Raw genomic sequence first — 13,819 nt, forward strand, 5'->3', positions numbered from 1 at the left:
TGCACTCCACACTTTCTCGTCTGCTGAGGCGTGCATGCTTCTCTGTCCTGTTCCCCGATCCCTCTCCCACTCTCCAGCCAGTACACTCTCTCTCTCTCTCTCTCTCTCTCTCTCTCACCCCCCTCTCTTCTCTTTTCTGTATTCTCCTCCTGCAGCGTTTGGTCCTCTCTCTCTCTCACTCTCTCCCTGCCTTCTCGCTCCCTTCATCATCCACTCCTGTTCAACCACTCTCGGCACTAACTTCCCGCTGTGCTGAAGTGTGCTGAATGTGCTTTCTCTCCCCTTCACCCATCTCTCTAGTTTTCATCAGTCATCCTCTCTCTTTCTCCCCTTCTCGCCTGACGACGTCCGTCATCCCACCATGTTCTCCTCCTCAGAGGAGACCTGGAACACCACCGGTGCCGCGGAGCACCTGTGGCTCAACGGCTCTGACCTGATGAACTCCTCGCGGGACAGCAGGGGCAGCAGGGGGAGCAAGGAGGATGAGGAGGAGAGGGAGGGTCACCCCTTCCTGACGGACGCCTGGCTGGTACCTCTCTTCTTCTCCCTCATCATGCTGGTGGGACTGGTGGGCAACTCGCTGGTCATCTACGTCATCTCCAAACACCGGCAGATGAGGACGGCCACTAACTTCTACATAGGTGAGGAAGACTGAAATCACATTGGACGCTGCAGTGTAGGCTATCGTGGCTGTCGGGGTGGAAACCTTAAGCAGAATGTCCAAAACTGTAACTGTCAGAAAATGGTAAAAAGAAAAAAGAAGACCCTGTGTTCCAATGGATCCAAGTTATTGCTAATACTTTTCATTTGTTCAATATTTACAAAAAAAAACACAGACAGACTTAAAAGAGTTGTTCACTCAAAAAATGACTTATTTATCAATTGCACACCCCATGAAGCCTTGAATTCATGGCGATGTTTTTGCTTTTATCGCAGCCAATTATTGGATGACCGTGGGGCTGCTCAGTAGGAGACTCAACTGAGTCACACTGGAGACTCTGCTGGTCATGACATGATTCATTGGCTCAGGAATGCATCAAAAACAAAGAAATCTCCATGACTTCAAGGCTTCATGGGGCGTGTAATCGATAGAAAATGAGTAATCTTTTGGGTCAGCTGTGCCTTTAAACACTTGAATAAAAGGTTACATCCAAAATATAAAAACAAAGAGGTGTTTTATTTCTATTTTTCTATCCTTGCAACCTAAACCTGTCTCTTCGAATAAAATATGTTTAAAAAAAAACATAGGTTTCATCCATTGCAAGCTTTTGCTTTTGCTATACTTTTGTGTGAGACTGTAGTATGATATAAAGGTTTCTGCCCGACAGTTACAATAATAGCTTACTGTGTTGACCGGGGGTCTAGATTTGCCAAAAGGCAATCTGTGTGCAGCCCATGTCCAGATGTGGCCCTGCACACAACAGTGTGGCAAACCTTATGAATGTTGCAACGTGACATGTTGCACACGGTAAAACTCAGTCTTCAGCATGTAACTCTTATTTAAGGGTCCAATTCAGAAGATTTTATTGTTGAACTTGAGTAAGTCATACTATAGTCATGTATTCACATTATAGGCAAATAAGAAAAGAATACTCTACAAACTTAATTTTTCACATTGAGACATTGAGCAATTACACAAAATGTCATAACAAGGATGATGTCAGTCACAGAAAATAGTGTAGTTCTTATTAGGTGAGGATTTGCACTTCTATACATCCCTATAATGAACGGCTTAAAATATCAATGAAATAAATCAATCGCGCCTTGTATCATTTCTTGATCTGTTGCACAGAAGGATTTAAAGTGATCGATTTAGTGTCTGTCACTCTAAATCAAGTCCGGCGAGTTGACATTAACACGATCCCAATGTAAAGGTGATGGATCAACACAATCCCAATGTAAAGCTGATGGATTACATGTAACTGAAAAGACAGGTTGTGGTTATGTCTGTGTCTGTGTGTTTGTGCAAGTTTAAGAGAGAGAGAGAATTTCTAGGCAATTGTTTGAAAAATCTAAATTGCAAGCGTACTGTGCAATGGTGATAATTCTCCTAATTAGCTTTACTAGTCCTTACCCGTTCAAAGATATGAGCTCCGAAATGATGTGCAGTGTGTGGGTTATGGGGTGTGCACTGTGCACATGCACAGTATATGAGGAATGGAAAGTAACTTTCTGGTGCTTGCATGATAATATGTACTAGCCCTTACCCGTTCAAAGATATGAGCTCCAAAATGATGTGCAGTGTGTGGGTTATGGGATGTGCACTGTGCATACAGTATATGAGGGATGGAAAGTAACTTTAACTGGTGCTTGCATGATAATATGTAGGAGCATCAATGTAAGAAATACCCGTTTCGTTTAATGGCTAACCCCCCCCCCCCCCCCCAGCCCGCCCGCCCACCCGCCCACGCACACACCCGCCTGCCTGCACACACACACACACACACACACACACACACACACACACACACACACACACACACACACACACACACACACACACACACAGAGAGAGAGCTGGTTAAACATGTTGCCTCATGCTAGATGCAGAATAGATGAGCCTCAAGCTAGATGCAGAATAGATAGTAGATACACCATAAAAATGCTATTATACAGCATACGATTTGTGAAAGTGACAAACGGGCTTCACAGTTATTTCAGGTGTGTTCATATGCTAATGGTGATGCGATTTCAGATCAATTGCTCCAGCCACCGAGGAGAAACGCTGTTTCATACAGACAGACACTCACTCACTCAGACAGACATTCGCAAAATTATAGTATAGATAGGAGCATCAATGTAAGAAATACCCGTTTCGTTTAATGGCTACAGAGATACTGTGTACTGATCTGCATGATCAGTACACCACCCCCCCCCCCCCCCCCCCCCCCCCCCCCCCCCCCCCACACACACACACACACACACACACACACACACACACACACACACACACACACACACACACACACACAGAGCTGGTTAAACATGTTGCCTCATGCTAGATGCAGAATAGATAAGCCTCATGCTAGATGCAGAATAGATAGTAGATACACCATAAAAATGCTAATATACAGCATATGATTTGTGAAAGTGACAAACGGGCTTCACAGTTATGTCAGGTGTGTTCATATGCTTATGGTGATGCGATTTCAGATCAATTGCTCCAGCCATTGAGGAGAAACGCTGTGACACTCAGACACTCAGACAGACAGACACTCACTCAGACATTCCGAAAATTATATGTTAGATTGTGTACATGTGTGTGTGTGTGTGTGTGTGTGTGTGTGTGTGTGTGTGTGTGTGTGTGTGTGTGTGTGTGTGTGTGTGTGTGTGTGTGTGTGTGCGCGCGCGCGCGCGTGTGTGCATGTGTGTGTGGGTGCGCGCGTGCATGTGTGGTGTGTGCGTACGTGTGCGTGTGCATGTGCACGTGCACATGCGAGTGCATGTGCATGTGTGTGTTTGCATGTGTATGCTCACTTCCATCTGTACCTGTGTACAGTATGTGACATGAATGTTGATGTGATGATGTATATAATAATGCCACGGCCAGTATACCGAGGCTGTTTAATATTCAACAACATTGGATTACACTGCTCATCTCACCAGCTGCCCGCTCTTTCAATATATTGTTCCAGATGTAAAAATAGCAACGGTAAAGCTTCAGCATGATTAGATCAGTCACTTGTCCACTAATCCAGCTGTTGTATAATATTGCGTGATTAGTATGTGTTAAACCCAAGAAATGTAAAAATGTCACTGTCCCCCAAGCTTTATTAATTCTAAACAAATGCCAATGTCCTCCAAGCTATATTTAGTCTAAACAAAATGTTAATGCCCTCCAAGCTGTATTAAGTCTTAAAGACTGTAATGAATGCTGTACCTTATTGTCAAGGTTCTTCATTATTTTCTATTTCATGTTTATCATGTTTTTCATGTTTATCAAAATAAGGACATAGTTTTCTATTACTTTAGTTTGTTTTAGTTAGTTTTGCAATCACAATACAGTATCAGCTAGTCAACTAACTTTTTATGTTTGTTATTTTATTATTATTTTAGTTATTTTGTAGGACAACTATAATAACGATAACTAGTAAGACGATAAGTGGAGAGGTTGCGCACATGGGTGAGTGCACATGGGTGAGTGCACATGCTACACGCTTGGGTGACGGCATGCTGGGCGAACGCTGGCGCTTTGGCATGGGATCAACTTTAACCAAACAAAATGCACAGACCTGGTTGGTCAAAATGTGGCCAAATGTGGCCATATTTTCCTAAATAGAGATGACTGGCATCTGACATCATAGATGTCTGACGTCATAGACCACAGACTGACACAATATGTCCATATATGGGCATTCCCAGATATGGGCTTAATATTGATGACATCAGAGATCTCCATATATGGGCATAAAAGGGACAAGGACATGTATTGATGACATACATCAGGGATCTGATGTCATCAAGACATCGGATCACGCCTCAGTGTGACATAAGGCGTCACTGACATGTGACGGACTGACGGACAGACATGAAAACCTACTGGTTTTCATACTATACTAGTAAGACACCCAAGGGTGGAATGCGACCTCAGGGTGACATGCAACCTCGCCCTAAAGGGCGAGGTCGCGCCAATTCTTGACAATCTGGCCAACCACAGCGTTTCTCTGACGATTCTAGTTGTTGTCATTCTGGGGGGAGTTTGTTCATGTTTTTGTGAGGGTATCAACCCTAGGAGCTCAGCACACTCACAGAATCATGGCACACTCACAGAATCAATGTTATGCCCATACATGGAGTTCCCTGACTATGTTATGTCAAAACATGCCCATATGTGGACATTACCAAATATGGGCATTTCCAGATATGTCCTTAATATTGATAACATTGGGACAGGGATCTCCATATATGGGCATGAAACATATGTTAATTAGTAAAGCCAAGCTTAGGTTTGATGCCTTGGGATTTCTATATTTGGACATAAGTGTGTACCCAATAGGTCATCATCTGGAAAGGTAGGGTGTAAATCAGAGTAAAGCAGGCTTTTGAGCTAGTTAGGGCCAGAGATTGATGACATCAGAAATCCCCATATATGGGCATAAAGGGATTTTGCTTTTGGGAATGCCCATCTATGGCATTTTTATTTTATTTTATCCTTTATTAATAAAAATACATGTATGTATCCATATACATATGGAGTTCAATATTGATGTTTTTGGAGAAGGTATGTTGTAAATGTATGCTACTTAGTAAGGGGCCTCGGGTTAGATACTCTTTGTATGGCCTCTGGAGGTCCTTGGCGTCGGTTAGTAGTATGCCCAGCACATAAGATGTGGGACGTCACAAAGCCTGCGGCCATGTATCATTTTCCATCAGGCCTGTTGGTTTTCACGCTCCAGTGCGGCGTTCATGCGCTGCAAGTCAATGGCAGACTTGGCAGTCAGACAGACAGCCATTGACTCTGGCCTAACAATGGCTACTTTCTATGACGGTAGTCCCATATGACATGATGGACTGGACTATCTCCATATATAGTGTTATCCACATTTCGTGTAGCTGCCCTGTACAGGAAGTGATGTCACAACTCGCTGACATCACACTGACATCACAGAGGCTTCGGAAGGACGGTCACGAGGCTTCGGACACTCAAGCGACACGATTCTTCAGAGCATGCAACCTACAGTATGGTTGCAATAACCACAGACAGAGAGTTGGAGTGAGACTGACTGCAAGATCTGGCTGGGTGATGTCAACAAGTTATAGGTTGAAAATCTATTGTTTCATCATGTGTATGCCACGCTACCTGAGAGTAGAATTATTTTCTCCAGGATTTCTCCATTTTCCTCCTCGATGGTTTTTACTGTCCTGTGCTATCCAACATAGGCTATGGCTTTGCTGGAGAGGGCATGACCCCATCATGTAGCAGCCTGTTTTCCATCAGCAGTAGCACACGCTGGTATGAGGCAGAATTCTATAGAGTATTATCGGTTTATTGTTGTTTCTTTCTTTCCCGTCTCTCCAGTTGTGTAGATACATCAACTCTACCATGCACATGGCCGGTCATGGTGATGCATTGTTAAACCGCAACAGTATTGACAGATGAATTGATGAATGTCTTGTTGAATAATGAGACGTGATACTGTGCTGCAGCACACAGCGTCCTGTAGCAGCACACAGGAATCAAACCCAAAGGAACAGTGGTGTTAATACAGCATCACAATCATTTTAACCATCTTATCCATTTATATGTTGGCTATTCAAAAATAGACAGAGTACAAGCTACAAATTATTTCCCAGTTAGGCGTATTGTTGTGGGTGGTGGATCTGTAGATTTGTTGTATTAACAGCATGTCTGACTGGCACCTTTTTATGGCTTTGGCTGAGCTCCCCCCCTCCACTGTTTCTGTTGATTTTCAAAAGTTAGACCCACCCTCTCCTCCGTCTTGCATTGATTTCATTGGCTGGTACGCCAAGATACCATATCAAGTTAAGCGTCATATGACAACACCAGACCAAGAGAACCAGTCCGCTCAGAGAGTGGGCGGGTCTGTGGGCTGGAGCCAGGCAACTAGGGACCCCGAGTGTCCGCGGACAATTTCTCAACCGGTTCGACAGGGATGAAGGACCTGATGGTATTCAGCATGCAGCAGCCGAGTCGATCGCCAGCAGGAGCAGTGGTGATCTCAAGGCATCCAAACAGAACGCTATAGGGACCAGTAGGTCAGGGCAGGGCGGGGTGGTAGCTAGCAGAACCAGCAGCCACACCCCGGCCTCCTCTGATCCTCATTACTAAGCAGTAAGGCGTCAGCTCGCCCAGACCAACACCAGGAAAGCAGCGGGACCAGATAACATCAACTCTCGGGTGCTTAAGGTGTGTGCTGAGCAACTAGCTGTCCCTTTTAGACAGATCGTTAACCTCTCCCTTAAGACGGGCTGGGTGCCACAGCTATGGAAGTCTTCCTGCATTGCCCCTGTGCCCAAGAATGGTCGTCCCTCGGTCCTCAATGACTACAGGCCAGTGGCTCTGACATCACAGGCCATGAAGACTTTTGAGCGACTGGTATCTGAATCAACTGGTGAGTGATCACCTCGACCACCTTCAGTTCGCATACCAGGCGGACATCGGTGTTGATGATGCCATGCTAAACAGTGCACAGTCAGAATCATGTTTTTTTTTGTTTTTTTTTGTACTTCTCCAGCACTGTTAACACTATCCAGCAACTGCTTGCAGAGAAGCTTGCGTTGATGGGTGGACTGTGGCTTGGTGGCATGTATCTCAGACTACCTCTCGGGCATACTGCAGTATGTGCATGGTTGTTGGTCAGTGTTCTTTTCTTTGCCATTACGTGCCGGGGGGGGTCACAACAAAGCGGGTGACATTATAGCAACCTAAACAGGCTGGTGAGGAAGGTTGTGGGGATCTCAGCTGATGGGGTGGAGGAGGTGGTTAAGGTGTGTGCAGCGGGGAAGCTGGATGCCATCATGGAGAACCCCTCCCACCCTCTCTACCTAGATATATTGGGGCATCTGGCAATGGAGGAAATTGAGAGATTTGACAGGTCCTTCGTGCCAATAGCTCTGATGATTTACAACGAGACACACTGTTCACTCTGCCAGTTCAACCGCAACAACTTGGATTAATAGCTGTATCAACGACTCTGACCTCAAATGCCATTTTTAGGGTATGGCTATTGTACTGATTGCGCTGTGAACACTGTCACTTTTCTTACGCATTGCACTGATTGAAAGGGACAATTTATTTGATTGGCATTGCACTGATTGTAATGGACACTTTGTTCCAGGATAGGAAATGGTATACTGTTGTTCTCTTTTGACGATGCTTCTTATTGTTTTTCTTGCCTTGTATTGCTGTACACCACAGTACTTTCTTTCCCTGTACTCTGGGCGACTGAAATTATCTTTCTGTCAGACATACTTTGGAAACCATTGCTTTACATTAGCCTAGAACGGATGATTGTGAAGGAAAGTAAAATTGTCTATGTTGTTATACCTTGATTGGTGGATTATTACGGTGTACTGTGTGTGTGTGTGTGTGTGTGTGTGTGTGTGTGTGTGTGTGTGTGTGCGCGCGCGTGCGTGCGTGCGCGCGTGCGTGCGTGCGTGTGTGCGTGCGTGTGCGTGTATATGCACGTGTTTGCATTCAGTATTGTTAAATGTGGCCTTTGATATTCCAACAGTGATTAAATCCTATTCATAGTTTGAGTTGTGTTGTACTGTGCAGAACATTTGCTTATGCATGACATCCTTTAACATGACATTTACAGAGAAAGAGCTTGGTCAAAGCATAATTATGCTTTTAGGGCTTGGTGATGTTGACAAAATCAAATAGCCTATTACCATATTTTTTCGTAATACTGCCTTCAATACACAAAAGGAACTTAATTCATAAATTAATAATACATTTTAAAACGCTTGCAGGTTTCCATTTCCATTGAATGCTACACAGATTAATGGTCCACATAACTGAACTTAAGCCATACTGTTTATTAAAGACCCAACATCTCATTCTCATATCTGCATTTGGATTTGAACAGAATAATCCCTGTCATAAAAATAACATCCAGTAATGTGTACAGATACATTCATTCAATTCCCTTTGTCCAACATGATTATGTGGCGTATATAAACTGAGCATGTAAAGAGATGCATGCACGGGCACACATAGACATCAAAGGGGGCTTGAGCCCCTGCCCTTTTACGTCTCTCTAAAAAGTGCCCTCTCTCCAGACCATGAATGCTTTGAGGGTCTGCTATTTTCACCACTAGGAATTTCAGCCACTGCCTCTCTAACAATCTCTGCACGTCCCTGAAGAGATGGCTTTGTGCAGGTGGTTCATCATAACAAGCAGCTTCACCCTTTCAAAGGGATTTGGGAACAGTGTGATGGTTTACTGACTCATGGACTACCATCTGTTTCAACAAAACACTGACAGGATGTCGAGTAAACCCTCCCTGGCTGAACGCCATGTCCTAAATTCTGGACAAAATTGAGCTATGATTTCAGGTGTGGTGTGCCATGACATTGTGACTTGCACATCGGCGTGCCTTGGGCTCAAAACATTTTGGAAACTACTGCACTAGAGTAATTATGCTTTCAGGGCTGGGTGATATTGAGTAAATCAAATAGCCTATTACCATATTTTCTGTTATGTACTTCACATTCTTCATTTCTTTGAGATGGGTATTTCAAGGCTTGGCCGAATCCGCCAAGATTCAATAACTTTATTGCCATGTCAACATACCGGTAGTTGATAAGAATTTGTCTTGTTTCACTCTCATTTGTAAAACATAAGACATAGAACAAGGACAGGGTAGCAGCACACAATATACAAACACCCATAAACACACAAAAACAACGGGAAACAATACCCAGCAGGCAGCAGCATAGAAAAGTGCATAGATTGGTTTAAGTGCTACAGTATGTACATATTGCCACATATATGCATAATGGGTCAGTGCAAGTTCAGATGTCTAATGGCTAAGGGGTAGGTGCTGTCTCTGAAGCGAGATGTTTTACTCTTAATGCTTCTGTATGTCCCTGCCTGATGGGATGAGATTGCAGAGGTAGTGTGCTATATCCTCCTGAGACCCAGCTAATTGTTTTTTGTCCTCTGTAGTACACATTGGTTTTGTGTGAATTCCTCCCATACTAGACATGCCAGTGAGTTGAGTCATGTTGTGCATTACAGAGGACATCTGTAGCTTTTAAATGATGTCACATGTGTGGGGTTTTGCCCTGGGATCATGGGAAGTGGGAACAAAATGGCTGCCCTCACTTCTGCCCTCACTTCAAGGACTTTTTAATAATATTTTAAGTGCATTTTGACTGTTATATGTTGATTGTTTTTAGTAAGTAAACATCTAAAGAGTAATTTGAGTGAGTTTTCATAGCTGAGCGTACTTATTTTCTTAGTAAAAAACAACTTAGCCTACTATTATATGTACACTGTAGTGCACGTCAGGACTTTGTAATTCATTTTATGCCAGATGTTTTTAGTTGACAGATCTTTGACAGGGGCAGAGATAATTCTCATATTTTGATAGTTTTTAGTAAGGAATAATTTGAGTGAGTTGTCAAAGCTCAGTTTATTTATAGTAAAATCAATAAATGTATTAGATGTACGTAGTAAAATGTCCTGTTTTATTGCAAGTTCTAAACCTGTTAGTCTAGACACTCTGCTGCTATTGTAGTTTGTTGCCAAACAATGTAAAGTTAAAAACAAAAAGCTTTGTTATAAAAAAGCTTTTGTTATTATACTCTTATACTATCCAAACCGCCACTGGCTGTCAGTCTGTCTCTCTCCGTCCGTCCGTCCGTCCGTCCGTCACGTCACACGTCACACGTAACACGTAACACTTTTCCCCTACTCATATCTCCGCCACCGTTGCCCTGATCCTCCTTACCTGCCAATCTACAACCACCGACTCCTGGTGCTCCAGAACGGATGCAAAAGTGGTCGCTCCTCCTAGTGGAGACCCCCGCCACTGCAATGCACATAAAATGCCGTAACTTGGGCTAGGAGCGACCGGGAGAGCCGTTACCCACGTGTCCACACTCCTTGACTGCCAATCCACAACTTCCACCCCTCCAGGGACCCCCGGAGCTCCAGGAACCCCCAGGGACCCCCCCAAAAAGAAAAAAGCAGCTGCTCATGGGGAATTCCTGGGGACCACCGACTCCTGCTGCTTCAGAACGGATGCCACAACCTCCAGGACCCCGGAGCTCCAGGGACCCCCAGGGACCCCCTGACGCCGCCAAAAAACTGCAAAAATGACCACCCCAATGGGCCTGCTCACGGGGAACTCCCGGGGACCACTGACTCCTCGTGTTCCAGAATTATTATTTTCGATATTTGATATTATTTTCGATATTTGATATCCTGACGTCCACTACAGTGCACATGTTATAAAACGTTAATAAAGTTGTGTTTGAAAAAAATATATATATATTTTTTGTGTTCATTAGGACCCCAACACTTAATTAATGTAAGAAAAATCTAAATTGCAAAACTTTTTTTTTCCTGGGTCTGTCTGCTATGATTTCTTTAGCTTTCCTAATTATTTTTATGGAAAAGAGAGATGAATGTGAGGGGAGGCTACATCCCAAGATTTTTGATGCTCTGCGTACTAGCCTACTCTGACAACACAGTTTTCACCTAATTGCAATTTCTTTTTCATCATAGTGCAAAATATGGTTATGTTTTGTAGTGATTAGTGAAGGCATTTGCAACAACCACCAACCAACCACCATTTGTGAAAGATATTATAAATAATATATTCAAATATTCAAAACTTTCCATGTAAAGCCTGTATCAGAGTCGGGTCCGCGGTGGAGTGCCGTGTAGTCTTTTTGAGCATTAACGTTGTAGTTTTATGACTCAAAAAGACTACACGGCACTACACCGCGGTGGATAGCCTTCCACCGCGACCCGACTCTGATACGGGCTTAAGAGGGACACATGGACAACTACTGTACCATCTGTTTGAAGAATGACAGCTGACTGAACGCCATGTCCTACAATCTGGACAACACTGAGCTATGATTACAGTTGTTTCAGGACATTGTGTCATTGGCGTGCCTTGGGCACAAAACATTTTGGAAACCACTGCACCGGACTATGAAGTGCACGATTCCCAGCGTGTGGGCCAGGGCGCACTAGTGGGCCGTGAGGATATTGCAAGTGGGCCTCCAAATAATTGACACAACTATTTAACATTTGAATGATATAATAATAACATTGTTTTTACCTTGAAAATGGGTCAGTGACGTGACGCCCCAAAAATGTGTTTTTAAAAAAACTTTAAATAGCAGGCATACAAATTATTTACTTTTGTTCTACTCACTCTCAACTTTATGGAAACACATTTTGTTTTCAGATATTTTATTGGAATCAGACTATTCAGCAGTTTGTTGTACTTGTGCCTAAAATCGTCATATGTGACATGACAATAATTGTTCATAAAATGAAAAAGGAGTACACCTTTCTTAAGTTACTCACTTTATCAAAGTCCTTTATCATAACTAACCTGTGATCCACTATAGTTTTGTGAAAATTAATTAAATCTGTATATTTTTTTCATAATCAACACTCTGTGTGAGGCCCATCTTTCAACATATTTTAAATTTATTCTGACAAAACTTTCTCTAAAATTACACAAATATTTGTGACTCTTCCTGATACAATTTTCTATGTAATCCATAAACATTTTTTTGGTTTCATCATTAATAAAGGTATGATTTTTCACTATTTGGAATGTCACACCAAATGATTTAGTGTCACACCGTATGATCATATCTTCATGTATCAAAACAAACTGTGTTTTAACCTACCTATTAGTGAGTACTGAACTTTACTGATTGATTAAACAATTACCCAGGAAAAACAGCAACAGTAAAATTGCTTTAAAGTTATACCATGTAACTTTTTTTATAAAACAAATCTTAAAATGGTCCTAACTGTTAAATCGCTAAAGTTTTAGAACCCCCACTCCGTTATTTTCAGCTTCAAAAGCCTTCTCTTTATATGTTTTCTATGAGCCGTGAGGGGGGAGAATTTCGCGGCAAAATGACGTCATCATACTACCGGCCAATCACAGCGAGGGTTATACACTGCCGGCCAATCACAGCGCATCTTGGAGTGGGGTCACTAGGGCGGCCATATTTGTAGTCTCCCGTGTCTCTCTATACTCGGGTGCACGTTGAAGCATGGGTGAAGGAGTGTATCTCCGGAATGGCTGAACACACAGGAACCAGGGACCCCTCAAAAGATAGATCTCGGCGAGGTGGAGGCAGACGCGGGGGTGTGAGAACCGAAAAACGGCCGAAAGACGCGGACGCGACCGAGGTTTGCTATAGAGCTACTGACCACAAGTTGAGCAACTTACACAGTATAGCTTTAACATTAAATAACATGGCCTTAATATTTCTGAACAGGATATTATTGTAGGGCTTTAACATGGGATAACAAAGAATTGTAGTAGATGGATGATGAGGATGTGCACACGAATGCTACGCACACCTAAGTCTTCTGCCGGCCCACGGCAGAAGGATCTTAAAGAGACAATAAGGTGCATAGCCACACCGGGAGCCAAGGCAACATTTAATTAACACCAATTAGTGGAAACAGAACTCAGCATCCAGGTGAATTGCTTTTTTCCGAAGTCTCCTGAACTTGATATCTGTTCAAAGGCAAAGAGAATAATGTGAATACTTTAACAGTGTTGAGCCAATCATGCCAGCAAGTGGTCATTGCTGGCCTGAACATGAAAATACATTTCATTTCAATTCATGTTTATTTATTATAAATTGTATCATTATTCCCCACCCATAGTCTAATCTCTTCATTTCATAACCATGTTCCCCTTAGTAGCACTGCTTACAGAGTTCTTGTCCAATAACATTTTAGCTGCATGTATTGCCATGTTTCAGTAAATCTGCCCCAAGGCCTTTTCAATCAACAATGATTGAAAAGCCCCCCCCCCCCCCCCAGATCTTCCTAATGGTCAGAATGGAAACAGATAGTTCTTGTTTACCTTTCTTTTCTTCGCCTCAGCAACTCCTCTCTCCTTGCTGGGTCATTGTTTAGTTTCCCCCTGTACTTTCTCGTTCTCTCAGCACTTGTCATTTTCCATCTGACAAAAGAAAATGGAATGTATAGTTTAAGACAAAGAGAAAATATTGTTTAGATTGAAACAATATGTTAAGGTTTCTGTGAAGGGGTTTCTACTCTGTCTGATGAATTTGAAGTATCACTGAATGAAGCTAAATTAGATTTTATGTAAAAATGTTTAAAACAAATGT

The 13,819-nt window shown here is 42.9% G+C and overlaps 1 protein-coding gene across 1 annotated transcript in view; it reads left to right on the forward strand.

Moving 5' to 3' along the window:
- Nucleotides 1–361: 361 nt before the first annotated feature.
- Nucleotides 362–13,819, forward strand: part of kiss1ra (KISS1 receptor a) — a gene marked incomplete at both ends in the record, with an annotated part of 32,639 nt that continues 19,181 nt past the window's right edge. Inside the window, one exon of the mRNA XM_080725800.1 lies at nt 362–641. Coding sequence (XP_080581926.1) covers nt 362–641 — 280 coding nt within the window. The remainder of the gene's footprint in view (nt 642–13,819) is intronic.

Source organism: Nannobrachium achirus (assembly GCF_963921795.1).
Source record: "Nannobrachium achirus genome assembly, chromosome: 5".
NCBI lineage: Eukaryota > Metazoa > Chordata > Actinopteri > Myctophiformes > Myctophidae > Nannobrachium > Nannobrachium achirus.